Source organism: Lipotes vexillifer, unplaced genomic scaffold, assembly GCF_000442215.2.
Source record: "Lipotes vexillifer unplaced genomic scaffold, Lipotes_vexillifer_v1.1 scaffold847, whole genome shotgun sequence".
NCBI classification, from domain to species: Eukaryota; Metazoa; Chordata; class Mammalia; order Artiodactyla; family Lipotidae; genus Lipotes; species Lipotes vexillifer.
The window spans coordinates 1,114,398-1,142,208 of NW_006778821.1; the positions used below are offsets into that span (position 1 = coordinate 1,114,398).

Genomic DNA, 27,811 nt, shown 5'->3' on the forward strand with positions numbered 1-27,811 from the left:
GGGCACCAACCCGCGTCCCCCGCATCGGCAGGCGGACTCTCAACCACTGCGCCACCAGGGAATCCCGGCAAAGCCATCTTGAGGGAAAAAAACGGAGCTGGAGAAATCAGGCTCCCTGACTTCAAACTATATTACAAAGCTACAGTCATAAAGATGGTATGGTACTGGCACAAAAACAGAAATATAGATCAATGGACCAGGACGGAAAGCCCAGAGATAAACCCACGCACCTATGGTCAACTAATCTATGACAAAGGAGGCAAGGATACACAATGGAGAAAAGACAGTCTCTTCAGCAAGTGGTGCTGGGAAAACTGGACAGCTACATGTGAAAGAATGAAATTAGAACACTCCCTAACACCATACACAAAAATAAACTCAAAATGGATGAAAGACCTAAATGTAACACTGGACACTATAAAACTCTTAGAGGAAAACGTAGGCAGAACACTCCGTGACATAAATCACAGCAAGATCCTTTTTGACCCACCTGCTAGAGAAATGGAAATAAAAACCAAAATAAACAAATGGGACCTAATGAAACTTAAAAACTTTTGCACAGCAAAGGAAACCATAAAGAAGATGAAAAGACAACCCTCAGAATGGAATGACATATTTGCAAAGGAAGCAACTGACAAAGGATTAGTCTCCAGAATATACAAGCAGCTCATGCAGCTCAATATCAAAAAAACAAACAACCCAATCCAGAAATGGGCAGAAGACCTAAATAGACATTTCTCCAAAGCAGATATACAGATTGCCAACAAACACATGAAAGGATGCTCTACATCACTGATCATTAGAGAAATGCAAATCAGGTGTGGTATCCCCTCACACCTGTTAGAATGGGCATCATCAGAAAATCTACAAACAATAAATGCTGGAGAGGGTGTGGAGAAAAGGGAACACTCTCGCACTGTTGGTGGGAATTTAAAGTGATACAGCCACTATGGAGAACAGTATTGCAGTTCCTTAAAAAACTAAAAATAGAACTACCATACGACCCAGCAATCCCACTACTGGGCATATACCCTGAGAAAACCTTAATTCAAAAAGAATCATGTACCACAGTTTTCATTCCAGCACTATGTACAATAGCCAGGACATGGGAGCAGCCAAAGTGTCCATTGACAGATGAATGGATAAAGGAGATATGGCACATATATACAATGGAATACTATTCAGCCATTAAAAAGGAACAAAATTGGGTCATTTGTTGAGTCTGTCATACAGAGTGAAGTCAGTCAGAAAGAGAATAACAAATATCGTATATTAATGCATATATGTGGAATTTAGAAAAATGGTACAGATGAACCCGTTTGCAGGGCAGAAATAGAGACACAGGTGTAGAGAACAAACGTATGGAGAGCAAGGGGGAAAGCGGCGGTGAGGTGGTGGTTGTGGTGGGATGAATTGGGCGATTGGGGTTGACATGTATACACTGATGTGTATAAAATGGATAATAAGAACCTGCTGTATAAAAAATAATAAAATTAGATGTTAAGAAAAGGCTACAAATGAACTTATCTACAAAAGAGAAATAGAGTTACAGATGTAGCAAACAAACTTATGGTTATGGGGGTGGGGTAAGGGGTGGGGGAGTTGTATAAATTGGGAGATGGGGATTGACACATACACACTACTATAGAGAAAATAGATATCTAATAAGGGCCTACTGTATGGCACAGGGAACTCTACTCATACTCTGTAATGGCCTATATGGGAAAAGAATCTTAAAAAAGAGTGGCTATATGTATATGTATAAGTGATTCACTTTGCTGTACACCTGAAACTAACACAACATTGTAACTCAAGTATACCTCAATAAAAGTTTTATAAATAAATAAACAAAGGAACAAGAAAACGCCTCTGGGCGTGTGAGAAGGACGGAAGTGCTATATCCCTGGCTCCTCTCCGGGGATCAGGAAGCTGTAAGGACAGTAGGGAGACTTCCCAGCATTTGTGGTGCTGACCTGGCAGGAGCAAGGGGACTCATTTCTCTTTGCTACCTGCTCCTCCTGTATCTACTTCAGGATGAACATAAACCTCACTAAGTCTCTTCCAGAGCATTTCAGACACACCTTGGTACAGTGGCAACCCCACCTGTAGTTTTCTTCCAGTGTAGTTTTCAAGTAATGTGAACAATCACACCAAACCTTTTCGAGCTCAGATTCTAGTTTTTTCAGCCTCCTCACCAAGCCTAAATTAGTAGTAGCCAGAGGTACTCTGCTCTCCATATATTTCAAGCTGTGTTGCAAGCATGCAGAAAATGTCAAGCCACCATGAGATGCTGGGAGTTAAAAGAGACCAAGAGACTTAGCCTGGCTGCTGCTGGTGGGCGCCAGGCCTGCCCTCCTGGCTTGTGGTTGAGGCGGGAGCCTGTAAGGTGGCAGGGCCTTCACCAGGCCACTTGCGTGGTTTATCTATGGGCTCTGATCTGTCCCCTCCTTGGCCACACTATTGGCTGCTTGCTAATTGGTTCTTCTGAGAAGGAAGCAAAACTTCCATGAGAAAGCCAAAATCGGTGACACACTGCTTGATTTCGGAATTTGAGGTCTCTGAAGATCTGAGACGCAAAATTGCTTTGGCGAGCTCTGAACCCACTCATTCATTGCACCCCAGAGCAGAAGAGAGAGGTGAAGAGAACCTGTCCTTTACTTTGCACTCTGTGGGTGCTCATCGAGGCACGTGTAGGGGTGAGTGTTGCTGTGTGTGTTAACAGGAACCAAGAAAAAAAATCCTGCAGACCACAATGACTTTTGTCTTTGGCTTGTCTTTGTATGTTTCTTATCCTTGGTAAGAAGCATTATTATAGTGGGAAAAAATGTGAATAAGTACTTGTTTATTGTGTTTTGTGGCTCTTTAGCCCTTTGCTTGTAGTTTTTTTCCTCCAACTGCCTGGAAATTTCTTCCAAGACTCACCCCGAGTCCACCACCAGTACCACCACGAAATATGGCTTTCCTCACTTCAGGGTGTACTGTGGCCCAACCTTTTCCTCCATTGTCTGTTTATTTTCTTCTCCATTTTCCTTATCACAGTTATTTCCCCCCAGATTATGATGCCTGCTCAGATGGGCGTTCTACCATTTCCTCAGAGATGTCCAGAGGGTATATAGCAGGTGGATGGCTAACATGAAACTTCTCCCCCTTTAACTCTACAATCAGATGCTGGTTCATTCATGCAGCAAACATGTACTTGGCATTGACTGTACACAAAGCCCAGAGCTCCTGCTTTTGAGGGGCTCACAGTCTTGGACGTGCATGGGAGGGGGATGGGGTGCAGCATGATGATGGCATATTTCCAAGTAAGTTCTGTTTAAGGAGGCTGGGAGGAGGGCGTCCAGGGTACCCTAAGAGTTTAGGATGTAGACAGGTAGTGATAGGAAGGGTAAGGGTTCTAGGTCAGAGGATCATCACGAGCAAAGGTTGAGAAGCAGTCGAGTACAGGAAGCGCACAGAGGACGACTCCGTTTTCCTGGAAGTACATAGAGTTGACAAAGACTAGTGAGGAAGATGAGGTGGGTCTGGGCTGTGCAGAAGGACTTGCCTCTCTGGAGTTCAGGCTTCCAAACACAGAGCTGGCCCGTCGGGAATGTTTGAGCAGAAGAGCAACATTGGAGAAGGACCTTCCTCTGGCTGGTTTTTAGATTCCTGGCGCACAGGTGCTGGAAGAGGCTGGTCTATCCCAGTCTCTACCTCATTCAGAGGAGGAGTTCCTTAGAGGATGTCTGAGTTGGTCAAGGTCAAAACATTGGGTGGCTTTTTTCCCAAGCAATATGGTGCCCACAATGTTGTGTTTGTTTGCACCCACTGGCAATCTTTAAGAGGCACCCTTGGAGGTCTGCAAAAATAGTTGATATCATAGGCTTTGTACTTTCCATGAGGAGAGGTTTTATACACAAAGCAATGACTGCATTTGCAGAAATTATTTTTTGAAAGAAAAGGAATAAAAACGTTAATATTGTTTGCCTTAAAAGCAGAATTTGTGTTAACTTTGACTTACTGCATATAATCTTTGTTAGGGTAGTAAGTGAACTTCATGAAATCACTGGTGACAGAAATATAATATCGGACTCTTATACTTGGTGAGTAATAGACACTTTCATTAAAGCCATTGTGTTCCCAGGGAGATCAGCTCGGTGCTTTGTGACCACCTAGACGGGTGGGATAGGGAGGGTGGGAGGGAGAGAGACGCAAGAGGGAAGAGATATGGGAACATATGCTTATGTATAACTGATTCACTTTGTTATAAAGCAGAAACGAATACACCATTGTAAAGCAATTATACTCCAATAAAGATGTAAAAAAAAAAAAAGCCATTGTGTTCCAATAATGACTGACAATAGTAGAGTATAGAATGCAGCTACTCAGTGTATGTCTGAAAGGTGACTGAATCTTTGGGGGCAATCATGAAATTGCAAGTGTCTGGATGAGACATATTCGGCCTAAACGATGAGTAGTTTAACTGAATTTTTTGGTTTTGTTCAGTGCACTTACATTGTAATATTTACAGCTTTAGGCAGTTAATGCCAGAGAGGGAAGTAGGGGAGAAAGATTCTCTTTGGTTTCATGTTAAGTTACCTCTCAGAATTTACCTGATGGAGAAGTTCTGCAAGTATTTGGCATGTGAAAGACCCTGTTTTATAAAATGGAGGTCTAAGACCCAGAGGAATGAAATGTATTTGTCAATGAATATTAAGCCTTTACTCTGTGCCCGGCACTGTGCTAAGCGTTGAGTAATAAAAGATAGCTCAAGCGCTGTCCTTTCTACCTAATGTTCACTGCATTCTTACCCCTAATGAGTAGAGAGTTGAATCTTAAATTTTGATTTTAGTGGAGGACAAGCATTTGTTTCCATTTGGAGGAGTACGGCAGGTGTTCAAGGAAGGTACTTTCTTCAGCAACCACCAGGTGTCAGTACAGGACTTGGAACTCTTGGCAACAAATGCATTCTTGGTTTTCCTAATTCGCTAAGGCCATGCCCATTTTGACTTTTCAAAGGCGGTAGACCTCCACTGGGCCACTTTCTCCCAAATATTAGTGTCAAACACTTTTTCCTCAAGACTGCATCACATTCCTTCACCTTTGCCTTATAAAAGTAGCACAAGTTCCTCGACCTTTTTCTACTTTAAAGCTTTTAATTCTGTCTTTCATGGTGATGGTTCTACAAAGTAGGGAGGCTATCGGGATGGGGGTAGGGCAGTTTCACAAAGCTCTTGTTGCTTCCACTGATCCCATCCCCCAAGCCGGTGGAGCCCACTCTCGGCTGATATGGGGGAAGGTGGAGGGTCTGTTCTTTTTCCTGCACAGAGAAACAATCTGATGGTGGAGCTTGATGGCTCCAAACTGCAGAAGGAAGTGTACAGAGAGAAGCACCTAGGCATCTCCACTGGCCCAGCCATTTGCTTCCTCGTGTACTGGTATGTGTTCACGTACGGACATTAAGGAACAGTGTGTTTGTTGACTGACGGGGAAACCTTGGAGAGGCGGGTATTGATTTGTGTCATACAGGTTTTCACCAGTTTCTCATCCTGCCTCCTCACTTTTTTTTTGTTTACATATATATAAATAAATAAATCATTTTCTTACATTCTCTTCCATTATTGGTTATTACAAGATAATTGAATATAGTTCCCTGTGTTATACAGTAGGTCCTTGTTGTTTACATTTTATATATAGTGGTATGTATCTGTTAATCCCAAACTCCTAATTTATCCCCCATTTTCCCCTTTGGTATCATAAGTTTGCTTTCTATATCTGTCAGTCTGTTTCTGTTTTGTAAATAAGTTCATTTGTATCATCTTTAGACTCCACATATAAGTGATATCATATGATATTTGTCTTTCTCTGTCTGACTTACTTCACTCAGTGTGATCATCTCTAGGTCCATCCATGTGGCTGCAAATGGCATTATTTCATTCTTTTTTATGGCTGAGTAATATTCCATTGTGTACATATAGCCACATCTTTATCCTTTCTTCTGTCAGTCTTTTTTATTTGCCTCCTCACTTGAATGGGCAGGCTGCACAGGGAGCTGAGGCATTTGGTGTGGGGCATCGGAGGATAGGGTGGGAGAAACTGGGGAAGGGCTTCCTTGGACATCCAAGCTTTTTTCGAGCCTCATAAAATGTCAGAAGTGGTGGCAGCTGGAGGGATGTCAGTTCGAATGAGCTGCTCAGCTGTTGGTAAACTGAGGGAGAGACAGGCTGGGGAGCTAGAGACACAAAGTCAGCCACTGGCTTCAGCAGCTAAGGCTCCTGGGGTGTGTGGCCTGCAGGGGATGGTGAGTCAGGCATGGCACACAGCCCCAAGTCTATGCCCTGGAGTAAGGGCCCGAGTGATGCAAGGCTCTATGGTGCAGACACACTGTGGGGATTTCCTTCGGGCCTAGCAGCGCGACTTGACAAATTGTAGTACAGCTAATTCCAGGCACTATTCAGATTCTTCTGTTGTTTTATAGTGAATAAAATATTAAGGCAGCACATCAATAGGGATTCAAAAATAGTTTCAGTATTTTGCTTTTGTAGAGATTTTCGTCATGATGGTCAAAGAAGATCACCTTGTTCTTGAAAACATCACGTAGGATGTCTTTAAAATATTCCGTATACACACATGCCATTGAAGAGGGCGGCTGACATTCTTACTGGAGCCATGCCCAGCTCTGCGTTGAGCAGCAGCTCCCAGACCAGATCCGGGAAGGCTCTCAGACCTGTATTAGGATTGATTGATTGATTGATTGATTGAATTAATTAATTGATTAATTTATGGCTGCGTTGGGTCTTTGTTGCTGCGCGCAGGCTTTCTCTAGTTGCCACGAGCGGGGGCTACTCTTCGTTGCGGTGCGCGGGCTTCTCATTGCGGTGGCTTCTCTTGTGGCACACGGGCTCTAGGTGCACGGGCTTCAGTAGTTGTGGCACGCAAGCTCAGTAGTTGTGGCACACGGGCTTAGTTGCTTCGCGGCATGTGGGATCTTCCCGGACCAGGGCTTGAACCCGTGTCCCCTGCATTGGTAGGAGGATTCTTAACCACTGCGCCACCAGGCAAGTCCCTAGGGTGTACTTTTTAAGCAGCTTTTTTTTTTTTAAGTTATTTAGTGTTGGCTTGACTTACAGTTGATATGGTACCTGCATATGGGATTGTGAAAGGGACAGATCTAGTTGTCCAAAATCAAAGTGTCTTTACTGTGTGGTGGCTTTAGTCCATGGGCTCTGGCCTCTCCCACTGCTTCAGGGAATCCTGCAGCAAGTACCTGCTTGCTCCCGGAAACTGGAGTCTTCAGATTCCAGCCACGTTGCTCTGTGTTAATTCTCACCTCTCAGCAGCAGTCTCACACTTCTCACTCCTGCTTCTTTTCAGATCACTGGGGTGATCCTGCTGGCCGTTGGAGTCTGGGGCAAACTCACTCTGGGCACCTATATTTCCCTTATTGCCGAGAACTCCACAAATGCTCCCTATGTGCTCATCGGAACTGGCACCACTATTGTCGTGTTTGGCCTGTTTGGATGCTTTGCCACATGCCGTGGTAGCCCATGGATGCTGAAACTGGTGAGTAGGCCACAATGTAATACTGCTTTCTGATTCTGTTTTGTAAAAATATAAATCACGTGAAAGCAAAGTGGCCCTTCTTGCAGCCACAGACGAGTCCTTAATAGTCATTGACTCTAGTTTTAGTGCAGGCTTTTACCTAACCCACCCTTTAATCCCCTAGAGGGAGAAACAACCCCAGATACAGCCTGACACACAAAAAAATCCCGTCCTGGTCCCTCAAGGTAGATGATGACAAAGCAGTGGCCAGCGGTTCTAATAAGCCATTTATAGCCTCGTGGCAAGATGCCCTGTTCCAGTTTTGAATTCTGTCTTAGAAATCTCTTGAAGCATGTGAGGTGCAGCCTTGGTGGGTGAGGCAGCACCCTGAACATGAGCAGCCTTTCATTTCCAAGTTCCCAGTGGAGAAATACTTTTCTGCCTCCTTGGGCTGTGCTGTGCTGGGATACGCGGGCACGCTCTCCTCTATGCCTGCACAGCCTGGCTCCGTGCAGTGGGAGTTGAGCTAAGCCAGAGCTTCCCCGCTCAACAGACACAGCAGTGATGTTTCCCAAAGGGTAAGGATAGGCTGTTGAAAGGCTGCTGCTGTAAGTCTTAACTTTCTGGTAGACCAGTTGCCTAATTTTCTAGTCTCTTGCCCATGCTTTTCATTAATGAGAGTTTATGTGGAAGGCTTTCCCAGATAAAAGGCAGCAAGAGCCTCTCCTGAAAAGAAAATTTTGTTTAAAAGGATTTCTTTCAGACGTCTTGTTCTCTGAAAGGGGAGAGTAGAGATTCCCTCGGTGCTGGGTGGCCCGTCCTTTCTTGTTTAGCCCTAGATTGCAGTAACCCATGATACCATCTAGTGACAGATACGGGTGTGAGGGTGATTCACTCCAAAGGAAGCACCTTCCAAATGGGCACTGGTCAGTCTCTTTGTTGGCAACCTGATGGAGGTCGTGCTTGATTTGGCCATTTTCTGTCCTGAAGACCATGTGGGAAGCTGATAGCCTGGCCACAGCTAATCCTTCCAGGTTGGTGGAGAAGCTGTAGTGAGACCATATGGAGGCGCTTCCGCTGCTGTCACCTGCATTAGCACTGTGAGTCTACCTTCCAGTACCTCTTATAGGCGCGAGTGTTTCCTTTTGGTCTGGTGTTGTCGTTTTCAACTTTGATCTGTGCCTGAGTCACCTGGGCTTTTTAAAAACACCTCTGCCAGAGGCCAGCCCCCAGCCAATGGAACCAGAAGCTGTGACGGTCAGGATCTGGCTTCACATTTTCTGAAAGCTCTCCAGGGGTGCCATTGCACAGCCAGTGCTGAGACCCTCTTCTTCAGTACAGTGAGTAGCAAGGGAAGAATTAACTCCAGAGGCATGGAAAACAAAGACTGCTAAAGATCCATCTGTCCGAACAAGAAGGGGGGAGACCTGGAGACCTGACTGACCCTGATGCTAAGTGGCTTAAGTCTTGAGGGGCAAGGATGTAACCTCTTTGGACCTTCGTCCCCTTTTATGAAAGAACAGTATTGGACTAACCCACCAAGGTTTCTTCCAGCCCAAAGACTATGACTGAAGCAGGCAGAAGTGGGCATGCAACAATGGAACAGTCATCTCTGGCTTCTTCTGAAGGTTTCATACCATGCTGCCACTTTCTCCTGACACTTGTGAGCTTACTAGCAAGTGACCCTTTTGGCGAGTAGAGAAGTTTGGGGGGCTTGGTGTTGGTTTTGGTCTTCTAAAAGCTATCCTTTAGTTCCTTTTACCCGCTCGACGTTGTCCTGTGTGCATACTCCGTTTTATTTATTCCTCGCCACCGCCATAAAATTCACGTTGTGTTTTCATGTTATGTGATAAAGACTTGGAGGTGAAATACCTTGTCCAAGTTCACACAACTGACGTGCAGAGAGCTGGGATGGGAAACCAGATAGGTGTCTTTCGAAAGCCAGGACTGTTTCTACTCCAGTATTTTCATTTGGAGAAAACTTGAACCCTGCCACCTGGATTTAATACAGGCTCTCCCCAGCAGGCCTTCTGAAGGAGCAGCAGCTCTCCTCTGGAAGCTTCCAGAAGCAGAGAACCTCCTAGGGACGTGAAACTCCTGATCTAGCTGAACAGAGCAGAAGTCACTTGATTAGCTGTCCATCTAAAATTTTACAGCCCTCATTTAACCTCATTAATTGCAAAACAATTGAAAATAACTCTTTTCACTTTATGGAGGCCCAGAACCGTGGCCCCTTTCCTAAGAGCTACACCACAGAGTCAAAAGTTCTTTCACCCACCTGCCTCCTGATGATTACTTCCTCGCAGGGCTTTCTGGTGGAGTCTAGGCCTGGGGTGAGAGTCTCCCTAGAGTAAATTGTGCTTCTAATTGCATTTTGTACCAAGTTGAGAGAGAGAAGTCGTGTACGTGGAGCCTTCTATTCATAACTGTGTGTTTGATACTTTAGTGTCTGTGCTTTCAGTGTGCGGAGAGACTTTTAGTAATATTTTGAACGAAACCAGCATTTTAAGGCAGTATTTCCTCCTTTGAATATATGTGCCCCCGGCTGAGAAAAATAATTTATGATCCCATGCGCACGCATATACTTTACAAGACATACGTACACTTTACAAGTAAGCAGTATGGCCACGTGCAGTGTACTCAAATTCCAGGGCATCACCAAGGGCCATTCCCAACGTTCTGGAGCGTTGTATTTCATTTTGAGATGAGAAGAAGCAGATTCTAAGACATATGCCTCGTGGGAGAGGAATCAATTCTCCTTCCTTTTATCTACTTTTCGGTCACAAAAATGGAAACCCTTAATGTCTCAGAAGTACCATATAATATCCCTGAACTTAGGCACTTGCATGTGTGCGCGCGCGCACGCGCGCACACACACACACACACACACACACACACACAATCGACTTGGAAAGTACAGGAAGCATGAAATGTGTAAGAAGCACTGGGGGTTTTAGATGCTTGCGAACATTGTGGGTCAGCAGCGGAGCTGATTTGCTTTTCAAAAGGCTATCAACTCCGCAGGCAGAACAAGAGAGGTAAGTGACCCACTGCTGCGGGTGCCGCATTCAGGCCGTAGTTAGGAAGGGTATCACGTGGGCCTGTGCACATCTGGGCCGCTCTGTCAGAATGGGAGGGCTACAACTCCAAAGGAAGGGGATTTGAAGCCACTTCATAGGAGATGTGCTTAAGGAAACAGGAGGGCTTGCCCGAACTGAGAGAAGCAGCCGGTCCCTCCATGGCTGTATTCACACAGACGAAGGGCCGTGGCGTGGAAGAGAGGTCACACTGGTTCTGGCGTCTCCTGAAAGCAGATCCAACAGCAGTAAGTGGAATTTACAAGTAGGCAGACTGTGGTCAAGCGGAAGAAGCCTTTCTGGCAATCGGAACAGTTTAAAACGTGAATGAGCTGCAAGGGATGGGCGGGAGGGAGTGGTCTCAGCTTGCAGACGCCAGGTGACCCTGGTGAGGAAAGCGGCCTAAAGGACTCACAGAAAGGGTGGAACTGTGTCCTGTGCCCTCCAGAGTACTTTCTACCTCGAGGAGCCTCACATTAAGAATAGTGGATACTTAGTTGTAAAAAGCCCTTCCAGATTTCTCCCGGTTGAGCTGAGCTGACAGGCATGATGCCGGTCCCTGGATGTGCTGTCCTCAGCCCGTGTGCCCCCAAATGCTTATGCACGTTAAACAGACACATGCTTATATGGAGGCTCGTATGGGAACATCTGGAGAAGGGGATTTTTCCACTTTTCCTTCTAGGGAATATGACAACTTGTCTAATTCCCCCTGACAAGAAGGGACCAAGCCCAGAGAAGCCCTGTTCTCCCCCCGCCATATCTGACTGTGTCCTTGTCCACTTGCTTTGCAGTATGCCATGTTTCTGTCTCTGGTGTTCCTGGCTGAACTCGTGGCTGGCATTTCTGGGTTTGTGTTTCGTCACGAGGTGAGTATACACCAAGTGGAGAACTCAGTTCAAGGGTCTTTGGGAGGAGGATTTTTGAAACGTCGTGGAATGTGTAAAGGATGCAGAGAAGCTAGCTGGCATCTCCAGTGGTATTTGCTAGTTTCCAAATGCCAGGCACTATGAACTGAAATGCCCAGAAAATTCTACAGGTGGGGATTTCACCAAACTTGAAACCTTAGTTGTTGGCCCTCACTCTATTTCTTTATATAGCTGTCGCATGAAAGGACTCTCTGCCTTGTTGGATTTTTAAAAAATTAGTTAATTTATTTTTGGCTGCATTGGGTCTTCGTTGCTACGCACGGGCTTTCTCTAGTTGCGGCGAGTGGGGGCTGCTCTTCATTGCGGTGCGCGGGCTTCTCACTGCGGTGAGAAGCACGGGCTCTAGGTGCACGGGCTTCAGTAGTTGTGGCACATGGGCTCAGTAGTTGTGGCGCACGGGCTTAGTTGCTCCGCAGCATGTGGGATCTTCCCGGACCAGGGCTTGAACCCGTGTCCCCTGCATTGGCAGGCGGATTCTTAACCACTGCGCCACCAGGGAAGTCCTTCCTCCTTCTTTTAAAAAAGTGACCTTCCATATTATAGATTAAATACTTTAAAAGTAGCCACTTCAGCAAGGCACAAATGTATATCCGTATATCAAGATTTCTCAGAGGCCAGAGGCAAGCCAGACAAGTCGTTGGCCAAAGGCGAAGTGCTACATTTCCCCTAAGCAGCCTGTGCTCTACTGTCTCCTCCCTAGAGCCTCTGCGGGGCGCCCCCTGCCGCCCGGGGGTAAAATCCACACCCCAGTGGTGAGGAGCCCTGTGGCTTGGCTTGGTAGTGTGGAAAAGGAGAGAAGACAGTCACGATCAAAAACCCCTACAAAGCTGCACTTTGTTTTTTATTTACATGTAAAAATTGAGATTTCTACAGCTGGGTAGAATTATTTTGAATCCGGTTTTGCGATCAAAACTGCTAGTTTCAAGGACACTCCCAGCTGTCCTTTGTCACACGTGGCCATCCTTCCATGTCCTGTCACTGAGGCTGCTCTATTTGAACAACGTATAGATGCTAATGCAGGGACGAGCTGCTCTCACGCTGTCTGTAGCTGCCGTGGTATCACTTTTCAGATGTGTATACTGATGATAGGTCAGAAAGTGTATACGCTACAATACAGTTCTGGTTCTAACTCCCCACTCCCCAAATTCATTACTGTTCCCTGTAAATAACAGTAAAGATAGAAGCAGCTACACATGTGTTAGAATGGAAAGAAATAGCAAGATGGAGGTAGGAAAGTCAGTGAGGTCGAGGGTGATAACTGTGGCTCTTGAAATCTGGCATCACCTGTTCCCAGGCCCTGCCTTTGTGCTTGGCCAAGTCAAGTTCCCAGTGAGCCTGCCTTAGGCGCTTTCTCCCCCCTCTTCCCCTTTACCGGATGTGGCCTCTCGGATGCCAAGACGGACTTCTAGAACCATTTCATGTGGGCACTGCATCCAGAGCTAGATCCCCCATTCTTATTCTCAGCTGAGGTAAAACCTGATACCTAGGACCTGAACATCCTCACCTGCCCAACCTCTTTTCACTGAAAAACCATTTAGGGAAGTGGTGGCTGGGGGTTGCAGTGCCACTCTTCGGCCACCGGTAGTGGTCTTGAGTTTGACTAAAGAGTCAAACACACCACATGATGAGAATAGGTCACAACCTAGCAGCATTGACTGAGAAGGATACAGTAAAGGAAACACAGCTTGCAGGCAGGGCAGCAGTGGGCTTGTTTCTTCAGTGGGAGTCCTCAAAGTGGTCCAGGCTCTGGTCTGTGTAGACCTGCCCACACCTAAGAGACGATGCACGTGCAGTGAAACGAGAGGACGCAGCTGGGTGTGGCAACCACCTTGGCTTAGAAGCTCCATGTAAATAGTGTCTCTTTATCTCTTGTAACTGTCCAATGAGCATAGCGTCCAGTATCTCAGCAAGGAATGCGCCTAGTTAGAAGAGTCACCATATTTAGCCCTAAGCTTCCCACCAGGTAAAATTATTGTCATTTGCTGAAGTCCAGGCCAGAGTCATTTCACCAATCGGGGCACTTTTTTACCATAAGCGGGGTTGCCTGGTAACACACCTGATGCTCCGCCTTCAGCAGGTTTCCAGGAAAACAGAACTTGAAAGATAACCCAAGGTCAAATGTGTTCACAGAGGAGGAGAAAGCGTTTTGCTAACCATTTATTAACAGGTAAAGTCCATGTCCTTTAGCCTCTTTTTCTCATCTCAATAAAGACAAGTAAGTGAAAGCTGGTTTTGCCCCACTCCTGTATGGTAGACTAGGGATCTGATTCTGGTCAAAACATAGGTCTTCCTGCCCGCCCCACACACAATGGCCTGTCCTTTGCCATTCTTCTGAGTAAGGGCAGAAAAAGTTATAGAAAGAAAGGCAGTAACCAATTCCAAGAAAATAACTAGAAAACCATCACAGCCCTTTCAGAATCTGACTAGCCACCTGAGTGGCTCATTGAACTAGGCAGGGTTCCTCCGGATTGGGGGTAAGGGAACATTTTTTTAAACTCCTGAGCTAACAAACCCCTTGGCCGATCTTCTGAGCTCTTTTGTCTCAGAAAACAGGGCATCCCCTCCCTGGCCTACATTTATTCGGAGACTTTCAGAAGAGGCTATTTTGAGGTGGAAGTTGGTACAAATCTGTGTCCATCTGGGCTGCAGTGGACCAGAACCACATCGCCCCTTGTCTTCCCTAGATCAAGGACACCTTCCTGAGGACTTACACTGATGCCATGCAGAATTACAATGGCAACGACGAGAGGAGCCGGGCGGTGGATCACGTGCAGCGCAGCGTAAGTTCCGGGAAGGAGATGGGGCTGGCAGTGGCCTGCGAGGTCGGGCCATGGACTTGTGGGCTGCCGGTGACGCTGGACTGGCAGTGTTTGCTCTTGAGCCCCACTCTCCGCCTCTTGGCCCAGTTCCCTTTTCCAACAGTGGACATCTAGTACTTTTTCAGGATCCAGGGATCCAGGTAATTAGTGCCAAGAAGGACCACTCCCTCCGGTTTGCTTTTCATCCGTAAAGATGTGAGCATCCCAAGGAGAGCTAGTTTGCCCTCAAAATCTGAAGCCTTGGAACAGTGAGTGTAGGACAGCCTGACTTCGAGTTGGCTCCCTAAGACCAGCCTTCTGGAAATGGTGTCTTGAGGCTGGGCGGTGAGCTCAGGTGAGCTGTGTTCACCGGCTTGCGTGGTGCAGTGGGGCTGGAGAGCCGATCTCAGAGCAACTGAGGATTCTGCAGGCGCGTGAATGGTGCTTCTCAGAGGATATGAGGAAAGTAGTTGTTTCCTGCTTGGAGGTGCTCAAGCCTGACTGCCCATCAGGATCATCTGGAGAGGTTATTTTGTTTTTTTGTTTTTTGTTTTCGCGGTACGCGGGCCTCTCACCGTTGTGGCCTCTCCCGTTGCGGAGCACAGGCTCCGGACGCGCAGGCCCAGCGGCCATGGCTCACGGGCCCAGCCGCTCCGCGGCACGTGGGATCTTCCCGGACCGGGGCACGAACCCGCGTCCCCCGCATCGGCAGGCGGACTCTCAACCACTGCCCCACCAGGGAAGCCCCTGGAGAGGTTTTTGATTGAGGGGTGTCTTTTATTGTTGTGTTGTTTTGTTTTTACTTCAGAAGCAGTATTTTTATTTTTATGTTTTTGGTAATTTATTTTGGTACAATCTCAAAGTTACCCAGAAAAGCTGCAGGAATAGTACAAGGAGCTGTACCCCTTTTACCCAGACTCACCGATTAATGATATATTTTGCCCCATATCCTCTATGTCAGCAGTTGGCACATCTTTGCTGTAAAGGGTCAAGTAGTAACTATTTGAGGCTTTGAAGGCCATGCAGTCTCTGTCACAACTACTCAACTCTGCCTTTGTAGCACAAAATCTGCCCTAGACAACACGTAACACAGAGGCACAGCTGTGTCCAGTAAAACTTGAGTTACAAAACCAGGTAGCTGGTGGGCTATAGTTTACCAACACCAACTCTCTCTCTTCCTCCATGTGCATCTTTTTTTCCCCCTAAACCATTTATGTACGTATTAGTACAGATCTTGGGGAGAGCTTTCTAAAACCATTTTGGCCTGAGCTCCCCATCGACAGTCCTGATTCAGTAGATCTCTACGTCTGTCTCTTTAGCAGCACCTATTCACGCAGGTGATTTTGATGCTTAGCCAGGCCAGAGAGCAGCTGCTTGGCTTTGGGAGGTGGAAACCAACGCGACATGGCATCTAGGACTCACTTCGTCCGCTGAGCTCACGTGGGTATGCCAGTGAGTAGAATTGTTAGTGGAGCTTCAGCTCATCTTGACTCACCAAAGCTGTGCCTGTCGACTTAGGGCCTGGGCCCATGTTTTTCTTTTAAAAGCTGCAAGGCGCTGAGTGCAGAGACCACAGTGCCTGTGATCTGCCACACTTAATTCCTTTCCTTTCCCCGTTAACAGCTGAGCTGCTGCGGGGTGCAGAACTACACCAACTGGAGCACCAGCCCCTACTTTCTGGAGCACGGCATCCCCCCAAGTTGCTGCATGAACGACACCGATTGTAATCCCCAGGATCTGCACAACCTGACCGTGGCCGCCACTAAAGTGAACCAGAAGGTACTCGCTCCCTCTTGGCCCTGATGGGACTCAGTGGTGAATGTCTGGGGAGGGCTTTTTTGTCTCTGTGAAATTATGACAAATAGGGTAGTCTTGGAGAGAGTCAGGAATCTTCCTTTGTGGTTCCTTCTGGCCAGGGAGAGGCACTGGGCTGCCCACTTCTGAAGGAGAAAGCCGTGCCTCAGCGAGACCCTACGAGGCATAGTTAGGAAGGGTTAGCAAGTGGCTCCTGTTAACCCTGATGCTGATGTCAGGGAATGTGGCCTTTCTTCTTTCTGGGTGTCTGTCTTCTGCTCAATGTACCTTCGAAACATGAAATTATTCCCAGCTGGGTGCCAGTCCTCAGCGGAAGGAGGGAGTTGAGTTGACAGACAGCATCTGCTTCTGCGAGGAGGGTGGCCTTGACTTTAGGGACTTCACTGCATTGGGAAAAGAAATCAACAGCTTCAACTCACTCTCAACATCCTGACTCCCAAAGAAATTAGAGAAAAAAAAAAAAACTGGCCAAGAGAAATTTGAAAGTCGGTACGTAGTAGAAATGAGGGAAATGAAACTTAGGTAGAGAAAAGGAAAATCAATTCTGTATTCCACTCTGCAGAGAATCTGATGAAGACATGATACAGCTGTGTGTGAGGGCTATCTATTCTTAAACATTTAGGGAAATGCCAGATAGAAACTATGTCTTGCTGAAACAAAAGGGAGGAAAAAAACCCTACTGTTGAGTTTACCTGTGGTTATGCCGCCATCAGGTAAATTTTCTTTTCTTACTAAGGTAAAGTTCTAGTTTTCTTTTCTTTTTTCTTTTTTTTTTTTTTTTTTTTTTTTTTTTTTTTTTTTTTTCCACTCTTGGCAGAATTTTTTTTTTTTTTTTTTTTTTTTTTTTTTTTTTTTTTTTTGGCCACACTGCACGGCATGTGGGATCTTAGTTTCCTGACCAGGGATTGAACCTGTGCCCCCCAGCAGTGGAAGCTTGGAGTCTTAACCATTGGACTTCCCTGGAGTCTTAACCAGGAAAATCCCAAAGTTCTAGTTTCCTAAGGTCTTCAAAATTCTATGGGATCTGGGACAACTACTGAATAATTCACAGAAGATAGCCATCCTTTCAAGATAAGAATGTTAAGAGATGGTTTCTATATTTTACCCATGTAATGTTGGTATTTGTAGCAGAACTGCTGCAAGGCATTGTTGCCATATTCTGGAAGCTCCTTTTGTCATTCTGGGTTTATTACTTGGCTGTTGGTGTGGTGAGATAAGATGTTCAGTACAGACAGCTTCTTGTGTGAGCTAAGAGAACATCTGTTCCAACTGGAATTTTTTATGAACCCAGAGTTTGAGGCCTCCTTCGCCTCTCATCAGCAAGGTGACTTCTGGTTTCTTCATGGACACCTCCACTGAGCATCCGTATATGTCATTATGCTGCCATTTTATGAAGTGCTGAGCAGACCTGGCACTCACTCAGTGGATGCTCCGATGTATAGAAGGCAAGACGTGCTTTATGGAGTGAGATATTGGCACCGCAGAGCCTCAGGAGGTCCTTTGTAGAGGCAGCAATCATCAACCTTGCTAAAAGCCTTCTTTCTAAAAAAAAAATTTCACCCAAACTTCTTCTGTGAAAGTTGAGGGCTTCGAAGTCAGGACCACAGAGTCTGGAGTCAGACTGCAGTTTAAATTCTGGCTCAGCCACTTGCTGGCTGTGTGATCTTGAGCAAGTTACTTAACCTTTCTCAGCCTTGTTTTTCTCATCTGTAAAATGGAGAGAATAACAGTTCTTGCCCCTTAGGATTGATAGGAGAAGTGAATGAGATAAAGTATCTAAAGCACAGTGCATGGCAGAGAGTAAAGGACAAGATGAACAGTTAACTGTAATGTTAAATGGTAGCCGTGGTGTAAATGTCACGACAATAACGGTGATGTTTGTCTTCCACCCTACCACACTGTGCCTTTTATTAGAAATGATGCAGCAGGTCCTTGTAGGGAGGATCTTTTGTTTGTATTCAAAAGCAGGCTTAGAGGCAGATCCTATAGTGCATCTCTAGAATCCTTACAGTGATTTCCAGAAAGATAGGGGAGCATTTTTTCACTTCACTGATAACCTACAAATTGGCCTCACTCCCAGCCTCCCCCCCGCCACCGACAATCCTACTTTACATTTTCCTGGGCGCCTCGGATCCCTGGAAGAGATACTTCTCTCTCACTTTCCTTTTACCCTCCAACCTGGCTCCCTCTGTGGAGAGAAAGTGAAGGAAAACTGAAATTTGCCTAGGAAGTTTCATTAGATATTCTCATTTGATGCCCACCTGAACTTCTCAGACCAGTTATCTCCCAGGCCTGGGTCTGTGACACCTCATCTACAAAAGGTAAGCAATGCGGATGGGGTGGAGATGTGTAGTGATAGTCGATGCTCATCAAGGTTAGCCTCCCCAAACTGACTCCCTCCCCCAGGAAGATTAACTCCCACCATGTCCTAGTTCTGTGGAATCCTGTTATATAAAATACATGTATTCTCAATCCCCAGAGATCTTTTAGTGTCTTGAACCCTGTGCCCTGATAGCACAGAAAAGTGGCTCTGGGCTCTTACCTGGCAGCCCGAGAAACCTACCTTGTACAAATCACTGGCAGAGAGCAGGAAGGTGAGAGCGGTTAAGCAGGATATTTATCGTTTTGTTTTGAGGACAGCTTTGATTTTGGTTTTGCTAAGCACGATGACCAAACGTCCACAGGTTCAGTTAGCTAATAGCATTGACCTACCCCTACTCCCTAGGAATTCCTTGCCTTTTTTCTAAAGAGCCAGGGCAAGAGGAAGAGAGTTATTCTGGTTGGTAGCTCCAGAGGTACCTCCTCCCAGTACCTGCCGGGAAGCAGCCGTGCTACTCCTGCTATTGAAAAGCCTGCCACTTGCAGGTGTTTCCCATCAGAGGCCCTGTTGATTTAGACTTGCTGAGAGGGTGAGCAAATTACCTGTTCTGGAGTTTCCTAGGACATTTAGTAGGTCTCTGTAGTGATCTCACACCTGACAATCAGGCTTTCATTTTTGGAAATTAAAAGAGATCGCTGTGGGTAGATAGGAGAATTTTCAGGGAGAATTTGAGGTGGAAGGCAAACGTGCACTGGGGTTGTAGGATCAAAGCAGTTCGGGCAGTCTGCAGAGCTAGGCCGCGAGACCTGGAAAATGGGCTTGTGGGTCCATAGAGTGAATAACAGAGGAAAAGCTGGAGAAGGAAAGCATTTATTGCAACCTGGGTCTTGTTTCGTTCAAACAACAATGAAGAAGCTAAATCACTTTCATCTTTTCACCTTAAGTAACTCTCTCATTGCTTTAATTTATTAATTTGCTCTTTGTTTAGAATGAAAAGGAGTGGAGGAACTTTCCTTAGCGAAGAGTGCTTCTCAAACTTTAATGGGCACGTGAAACATCTGGAGATATTGTTAACATTCATTAAAACTCATTAAAAATGAGTAACCCCGGGATCTGGCAGACTCTGATTCAGTAGGTCTGGAGTGAGGTCTCAGATTCTGCATTTCTGACGAAATCCCCAGCAATGCTGCTTCTGCTGCTTGTAGCAAAACCCCGGTGCGAGGAGCAAGGTTTAGAGAGAACGATTTTGCCACAGTAGTACTAATGCCAGGCCCTTACTTCATTTTTCTGTTTTCTCTTACTGGTTGGAGTGGGCTTTTCAAAAATAATGTGACTGACTCTGATTTCTGCTCCATTGTAGGAGATTTCATACTTTAGAAAAACATATTCACCGTTATGTGTAGAATTAAAGTTCACAGCAAAAACAAAAACAAAAAAAATAGAAAAAAACCCCTATTCCCCGCCCCCCCCCAGCCAAAAAAAAAACACACCAAAAACACCTATCCCAAGCTATTTTGCAGAGTAAGAAAACAGCACACCTCACGTCTCTCTGGTTTTTATTACTGGGTTTGTGTTTCCATATTTTGAGCTGATGTAACACTGGCGGTGGTCTGAACTTCATTCCCTGGCTCGAGCATCGCTGTGGGGAGGAGATGCAGCAATGAACGACGACCAGCACAGAAAAACTATCTTAGCTGCTGCCATTTGGGAAAGTGCTAGAATATCCACCTCTCTCCTGGCTTTGACTTCTTCCTAACCCGAACTGACTTTCTTTCCACTACCTTTTGGAAAATAGTGTGATATATAGTTTCACTAGTAGAAATGAAATCAGTGAGAGAGAAGCAAATTGCAAAACTTTCCATGAGCAATAATGCATTTCCTTTCCCACCCCTGCCCCGGCCTTCAAATTTGCATCAGGTAACTAAGGAGCATAGTTTGTCCATTGCATTGAAAACATGTGTCAAAGCACTGCTGCTAAATTAATGCATCTTTGTCTTTGCAAACAGGCTGTGAATGCATAAAATATCATTTATTAGAAGATACAGCATTGGCAGACTTTTCACAAGCTCTATGAGAAATGTTAAATCATTAAACTTTGAATTTAAAAATGGGAGACACGTTTTTGGTTGTTCTTGTTCCTCAGATGTTATTACAATTTAGTGGGCCCTTCTTGATTAACAGTAATCCTCTTTACCCTGTTTATGAAATTGTCTTGATTTTTCACAGACTTCATACATTCAAGTTGAGGCCCTTTTTCAGAAAACTGGAAAATGACCATGTCTTCCAAAGCTGAATACGTCAGTTCAGAAGTCTAGGTTGATTTGGCCCAGTTCCAAACTACAGAAATACACTCACACACTGACACACATAGATGTTCACTAAGTCCTGCTGTCTGAGCTGTCAGGCGTTTTAACAGGAAGAGTCAGCTTTTGCCTTTGCCTTACGAGTGATGCACAAAATTTGGTGTCCTACCTGGACTGGGTTGATAAAATGTAATCCAGAATAACAACAAAACTAGTTTAGCAACATTGTCGAACTCCAACCAGACCATTTCTTTTAAAGGAATTAAACGTTATCAATATTAAACTAACATTGAAATTGGTAAAATTGGTGTTGGTTTTAATCACAACATGTGGAGATTTCACAGGATGTTAAAGGGAAACTCACTTCATTTTACGAATGAGGTTATTGACATCATAATAGAGAGAAGGGGAAGTGACTTCTTCAAGGTCCCATAGTAAATCTGTGGAAAATATGACTCTAGAATATGGGTTTTTCCCTACTAAAAAAAAACTTAGTGGTCTCCGTAGGAAGAACCCTAAAATACCATAAGGTTGGCAGGTATTCAAACACCTCCTTCTAACCAGAGGATTTCACTTTATTTATCTAAGATTCTGTCATTTGTTGTCAAAATGCTAGTAACTAGGTTTATGATGCTGAGTTTTCCTGATCAGGGATGCAGAATGCCTTTGCACGTGTTTAAGTCTGCTCCTGTATCCCTACAGCATTCGCCTCATGGATCTAACAGACTTCTTGCTAAATTTCATCATACAACAGAAACGTTTGTGGATGAGTGTATATCTGGGACTTTTACTTTAAAATAATCCAGCCAGGGGATGCGTGTTGAAGAAATTTAAATGAAACAAGATTGGCCATATGTTCACTGTGATTTTAGAGGAAGGGTCACCTGGGGGTTCTGTACCGTTTGTATGTTTCAGATTTTTCATTCTGTTTGCGGAATGAAGGTTGGGGTGTATGTGGGAGTGTCGCGAGGTAACCCAGCCGGTCTGGTCTGGGTGAAACATGTCTCTGAGACCGTGTCTCTGTGTTTTCAGGGTTGTTATGATCTGGTGACCAGTTTCATGGAGACCAACATGGGAATCATCGCTGGAGTGGCTTTTGGGATCGCATTCTCCCAGGTAATCTTGCGGTCGGACCTAGCCTTTCCTCTGTCTCCTGCTCTCCTTTCCCTCCCTGGTCTCCAGATTCTCTGGCGGCCTCCCCGTGCCTGGGGAAAGGCTGATGGATGGGGTCAGAACTCCTTGCTCATTAGTCCTCAGGTCATCTGTTTATTGATTTTCCTTTTTCAACTTAAATGAAGTTTTGCCATCAAGGGAATATTGGTTACAGTTCAACTAATGACTAGCTCCAGAGAAACAACTCGCTTCTTCTGTAGGTCAAATGGAGGTTAGCTGAACAAAGTGCTGCCTTAATTGGAGGCTAAACAACTCCAAACATCAAATGGCTGATTTGGATTCGGGGAGGGGGGTAGGGCTCTTTTCCTGGTTGACCTGTCCCTTTTTGGTTCTTAGTTCCCGGGGATTGTGCATGAGATCGCTCCCTTTTAAAGCAAGCCGAAGTGTAGCAAATTTCATCCTGTCATTTTTTGATCTCAAGGTTTGATTATTGTTTCTTAAGAGGAAACTGAATTTGTGTATATGAAATGTTATATGCCTGTATCTCCACCCAGCCTCTAAAAAAGAATGGGAGAAGCCATTATGCAAACTAAGCAAGCCACACATACTCAAGGATAGAACATGATTAAACTAAATCTAAAATTTTGCCCACCTGCACCAGGCAGTGTGTTGCCCCACAGGCTTCTGATCTCCCGGCCAGTTGCTATAATGTTGCTGTGGGGGGAAGGATCGGCATATATGCCTAACAACCAAAAAAAAAAAAAAAAAAAATTGATTTATCTTTAACACAGAATTTTTTTCAGACCAACGATCATTTTTCCAACAAAGCCCAATTAGTGTTACCTCAGTAATGTTGCCATGGCTCTGGTTTCATCTGCCTGAATTCTATATCAGCTCTCCCAGACTATAATTACCCCTCCCTCCACGGCCCCTATACCGCTTTCCTTCTTGCTGAGCAATGCAGATGCACTTTAATCTTATTTAAGTTTGTTCCTAAAACATCTTTATTGAAATATGGCATATAAAGAGAAGCGCACACATTGTAAGTATACAGCTTAATAAGTTATCACAAAATGAGCTTACCTGTGTACTGACCACCACTTAGATCAAGGCATAGCATGTTAGCCTGGTAGTTTTTGCACATGGAGGGCTTGGCCTCAGTTAAGGCTAATAAGCTTTTCTTCCCAAGAAGTTACCAAACCGTGTGTGACATTTCCTCTCACAAGGGGGCATGTGGGCCCAGCCAGCACGAGTGTGTATTTCTTGTGGCAGTTTTAAAAATCTTTTTACCACGTTTTTTTTTTTTTTGCGGCTCGGGAAGGGCTTAAACCCTCAACACGCCAACACACACAAACCAGATTGGTGCCACAGACAGTACTGATTAACTAGGTCTCGAGAGACACATCAAAAGAAGTTGCAGCCCTGAACTTTCTTCTGGTTGCTATCCTGTTTCAGTAATAACACTTCAGTGACATATCAGTAATGGCCAGGGGACATTTTAGAGGATTCTGGACCACATGTCCGATGCAGTGTGCAGGAGGCATCTGGCAGGTGCACATATGGTCTGCTTTACACATGTATGTGCAGTGTTGGGTTAACCACCTACAGGACAGGCTTGTGCTTGCGTTTGAGGAGGACCGTCCCCTTGGAGGAAGGAATATGGCTGCAGTCGGCCCTAATGGCTACCCTAGACCCATGAAGGGACACGAAGCCGGTACTCTCCCTGGGGAAAAGAGAGCCTCAGAGAGCCAGGACTCCCGTGGATGAAACATCTTTTCATCTAAGAACCTTTCCATGTGGCCACGAGGGGTTGGGAAGACAGTCCTACTTTCATGAGTGAGGTGAACCAGGTCATGAAGAATCTGATTAATACCTCTTGCACTTCTCACATCCCCGTGGAGGGATTTAGGGTGTAGACCAGTGGTTATCTGGCCTGATGAGCACTCATCTCTGTGTGCTACGTGGAAGAAACCCCTGCCGTGGCCCTCTGGGGCAACGAGAAAGGGGCTTTGGCCCCAAGGAAGCCCCAGACAGACTCTCTTCACAGAGTTTAGGTTTCTTCAAGGTACTACAGAGTTGTTGGGATAAGAAAACAAAACCCAAAGCCCAGGAGCATCGCAGAGGCAGTACCATTCACCCACGTGGCCGGTCGACCACAGTGGGGCAGAGACTTGAGATCTGCTGTGCTCAGCTTGGGGCAGGGAAAGGAATGGCCACGGCCAGCTGTTATTAGCCAGACGCACTAGGAACTGCAGCTTTTAACGGTGCCAGCAGCCTCAGGGTACCTGGAAGCTGAAGCTGGCTTCCAGTTGGCAGTAGATCCAGGGCCTCTCTGGGACCACGGTAGCCACTTACCAGATGCCCATTCAAGAACCAGCCTTACTCACCTGCCACCAAAGCTTTAGCCACAGGTGTTCAGAAATTCTAGAACAAGTGTTACAGTAAAAACTTAGCAGATGTTGGCTGATACCGATAAATCAGTCACAGTGGCCTATGTGGTAGCCTTCGTATAAGAAAGCAAGCTCTGCTGAGTAGAGGCCAAAGTGGGTAGGAAAGAAGAGAGCACCCTGCCCCACTCCTTACCTGCTCTCCACCTTCCCCTTGCCCTCTTCCTCACCTGCTCTCATGACGTCCACGCTATCCTCTGTTGGAACAAACCGGCCTTGCACATCTGTTGTCTTAGAAATCAAAGGTAGTATAAAGTACAAGGAAAACTGAGCTGAGTCTAGCCTTTTAATAGACTGTGCGAGAACTCTGTCCTGTTACCTAACTTAGCTAACTTAAAGCTCTTGAGTGCTGTTTTTGGATAGCAGGGTTTTGGCAGGTGTTTAATATCTCTCTGCACAAAGCCCCAGTGCCTTTGCCCTCTCAAGGAAAAGGCCATTTGTCTGGACTTGATGGGCAGGTCCCGCTGCCCTATGAATTTATAGCAGATGGCTGAGTGTGTTTTTATAGGGTACCTCCTCCCTGCATCTTTGGCAGCTACTCTTTTATTCGAGGGGTCTTGGGAACACACACACAGAGAAATATCCTCACCTCCCTCGTCCCCAACATGACCTGGAAGCCAAGCGTCCGAGTCTGGACACTTGTGTTGCTCAGTTTGTGGCACTGCTTCCCACCTCGGTTGGCCTTCTGCTATGGGTCTCTGTATTTAGCACTTCTGTATCCAACGTAAATAGCTTCGCTAGACTTGGAGACCATTAGGCTGGATTAATCCCCCAAAGCACATAATGTTACAGTCCTGAGCAAGCACGGTGGAGCTATTTTCCAGAAGGGAGAGTTGAGTGCTTTGCTTGAGGTTGGGTGGCTACTGTAGATCCAGGATTACAATTCTGATGATCTCATCTGGTCTGCTGTATTCAACATTTAGGCCAGAGATAACCCTTGTTCTTGCTTCACGTAGCACCTAAATGGAGCTCAGTTTGTGCCTTTATAATGAAAGGATTTGAGTCCGTGGAATTGCAAAGACAAAGGTACTCATTAAAAAAAAAATACAGATCCTGGCTTCCCAGGTGGCGCAGTGGTTAAGAATCCTCCTGCCAATGCAGGGGGACACGGGTTCGAGCCCTGGTCCGGGAAGATCCCACATGCCGCGGAGCAACTAAGCCCGTGTGCCACAACTACTGAGCCTGTGCTCTAGAGCTCGCGAGCCACAGCTACTGAAGCCTGGGCCCCTAGAGCCCGTGCTCCGCAGCAATAGAAGCCACTGCAATGAGAAGCCCACGCACCGCAATGAAGGGTAGGCCCCACTCACCGCAACTGGAGAAAGCCCACGCGCAACAACAAAGACCCAACGCAGCCAAAAATAAATACATAAAAAAAATACAGATCCTCTTCCTACCTATCCATCCCCTGACCCTCACCCCTGCAGGGCCTCCTCCAGGGCCCACAGGCTACTGAGATGATTCCTTATGGACCAAGGATTCTTTTCTGGGACTTGTTTACCTTTTCTGTATAGAGGGCAGGGAACAAAGCTGTCAATAGCCTTGATGAGACGTGGCTGAATAAGGCTAACGGAAGTTTTTACTTATTCCCCTAGTATTTTCAGGCCCTGAAACGGTCCCTAAAAGCATTTATACAGTTTTATTTCACACCAGATACCTTGGCACTTTCTCAGTTACGTCATCAACATAAAACCTCCACAGGCATTATAATGTTCGAAATTTTTGACCTATTGCTTTTGCCACTTTGTTAAGAAAGTTGCCTTTTACAGCTTTGTTTGCTGGCCTCTCTCTGCCCCTCACGAATCAGGGACTAGGCCACGTTTACCTCCCATGGTGATCGCAGGGGAAGACAGCCTTGCCCTGTCGCCTTTGCTGACCTGGACCCCACCCCTCTCTCAGCCCCTCTGCCACCTCTTGGAGTCCATCCTGTTCCTGGTAATTAGCAGAGCCCCAGCGACGTGATCGCTGTTACTGGCGCTCTCTTTGTGGGGATGCTTCGAGAAGGTTAGAGTAGACCTTTTGTAAGTCTCTCCTTCCCTCTCTGGCTTCTCAGTTCTCAAAGGGCCTCCCGGAGGTTTTCATGACCCCAAAGAAAGCAGAATATATAGTACAGACAAGGCTGAGAGTGGTAAAAATAAAATGTTACTTCCAACGATTAGATGAAGGCTAATTACGAAGTCTTAGACGACCAAATATAAATAATCTGATCTCAGACTCCCTAGGCTGTACGGCATTTGACACTTTGCCAGCCACGGGGAGAGGGAGATTGCCAGCCACGGGGAGAGGGAGAGGTGACTCTGGGGTCTCCGTCCTGAGGGCTGTTTGTTTAGCATAAGAGGCAAGCTCTCCTCTTCCTGTCTTCCTCCGGGGTTTAAAGCAAAAGTTTGTTCCGGTGCCCACAGACTCCAACCTTAAGACACATCAGCAGTGTGCTTCTGAGGGGCAGCCTGGAATCCCACAGAGCATGCCTCTGTTCTTTGAGGCGCTATTTACATCTATTTAACCTAAACCAAAAAAGGGTTTTATCTAAATAAAGATGGATTTTTCTGTGCACAGATTAATCGGGTCTAGTGGCAAGTGAGCGTTTGGTCCCGACTCTGAAGAAGAGGCTATGTCTTTACCAGGCTTTCAGTTATGTACCTAGAAATAATCGGTAGTGAATGGTATTAAGTATAGGATGTTTCCCCCTCCTCCCCGCTTTCCCTTAGCTTGGTGCTTAGGGAAATGAGAGATCAAAGTTTTCTCTCAAATATGATGAGACACTGTAGCAAATTTGACGTCAGTAATCCTGCGAACAATTCAAAACACCCACCATATCCCAAATCCTAGTTTTTCTTGCACTAGAATTAACTAAAATGAAAGCCAATATATGTAAACTGCTGTTTTCACAAAGCTTGTATGTGCCTCAGCTCAGGACTTTTTTTCGGAACAATTTCTGAGTAGATGTTAACATTATTGACTGGGGGAATTTTGCAGAAACTAACGCCTGTGGCTGGCGATTTGTTCTGTAAGTGAATATTTGAAACACTCGTGTTTGAGCAAATATCAACAACTTTTTTTGCACTTAACCTGAATCTTCGTTCACGTCTTACTAAAGCATTCTAATATTTCGTTAGAACGTGATTGATAGGCGGTATGGCAGGCACCTCTGTGCAGGGGAACAGAACATCTATTACAAATATGCCGTGTTTCACTGTGCCTTCCCCTGGAAGAGCAGACTCTATACTTTCTGGCGGCATTTTTTATTTTAGTCCTGTGGGTATCATTTCCTCTAGAAGATGTTCGTTTATTTTACCTGGTGGTCGACAAGGTGGGTCTTTGCAGGGGGCTCTTTCAGAAATGCCACAAGAAGGACCAGGTGCGGGACTACCACGACGTTCACCAGGATAGTCAGTTAACCATTCTCTAGCTACTGCTAACAAAAATTGCTTGTAAGACTTTTTATCCTGTGCACTAAGGCTATAATAGATTTTTTTTTTTTTTTTTTTTTT

The 27,811-nt window shown here is 45.7% G+C and overlaps 1 protein-coding gene across 2 annotated transcripts in view; it reads left to right on the forward strand.

Moving 5' to 3' along the window:
* Positions 1-27,811, forward strand: part of TSPAN7 (tetraspanin 7) — a 150,761-nt gene that overhangs the window by 111,342 nt on the left and 11,608 nt on the right. For both annotated transcript variants that reach the window (XM_007451978.1, XM_007451977.1), the window contains 5 exons: positions 7,357-7,545; positions 11,393-11,467; positions 14,212-14,307; positions 15,949-16,104; positions 21,796-21,879. In XM_007451978.1, coding sequence (XP_007452040.1) covers positions 7,357-7,545; positions 11,393-11,467; positions 14,212-14,307; positions 15,949-16,104; positions 21,796-21,879 — 600 coding nt within the window. The remainder of the gene's footprint in view (positions 1-7,356; positions 7,546-11,392; positions 11,468-14,211; positions 14,308-15,948; positions 16,105-21,795; positions 21,880-27,811) is intronic.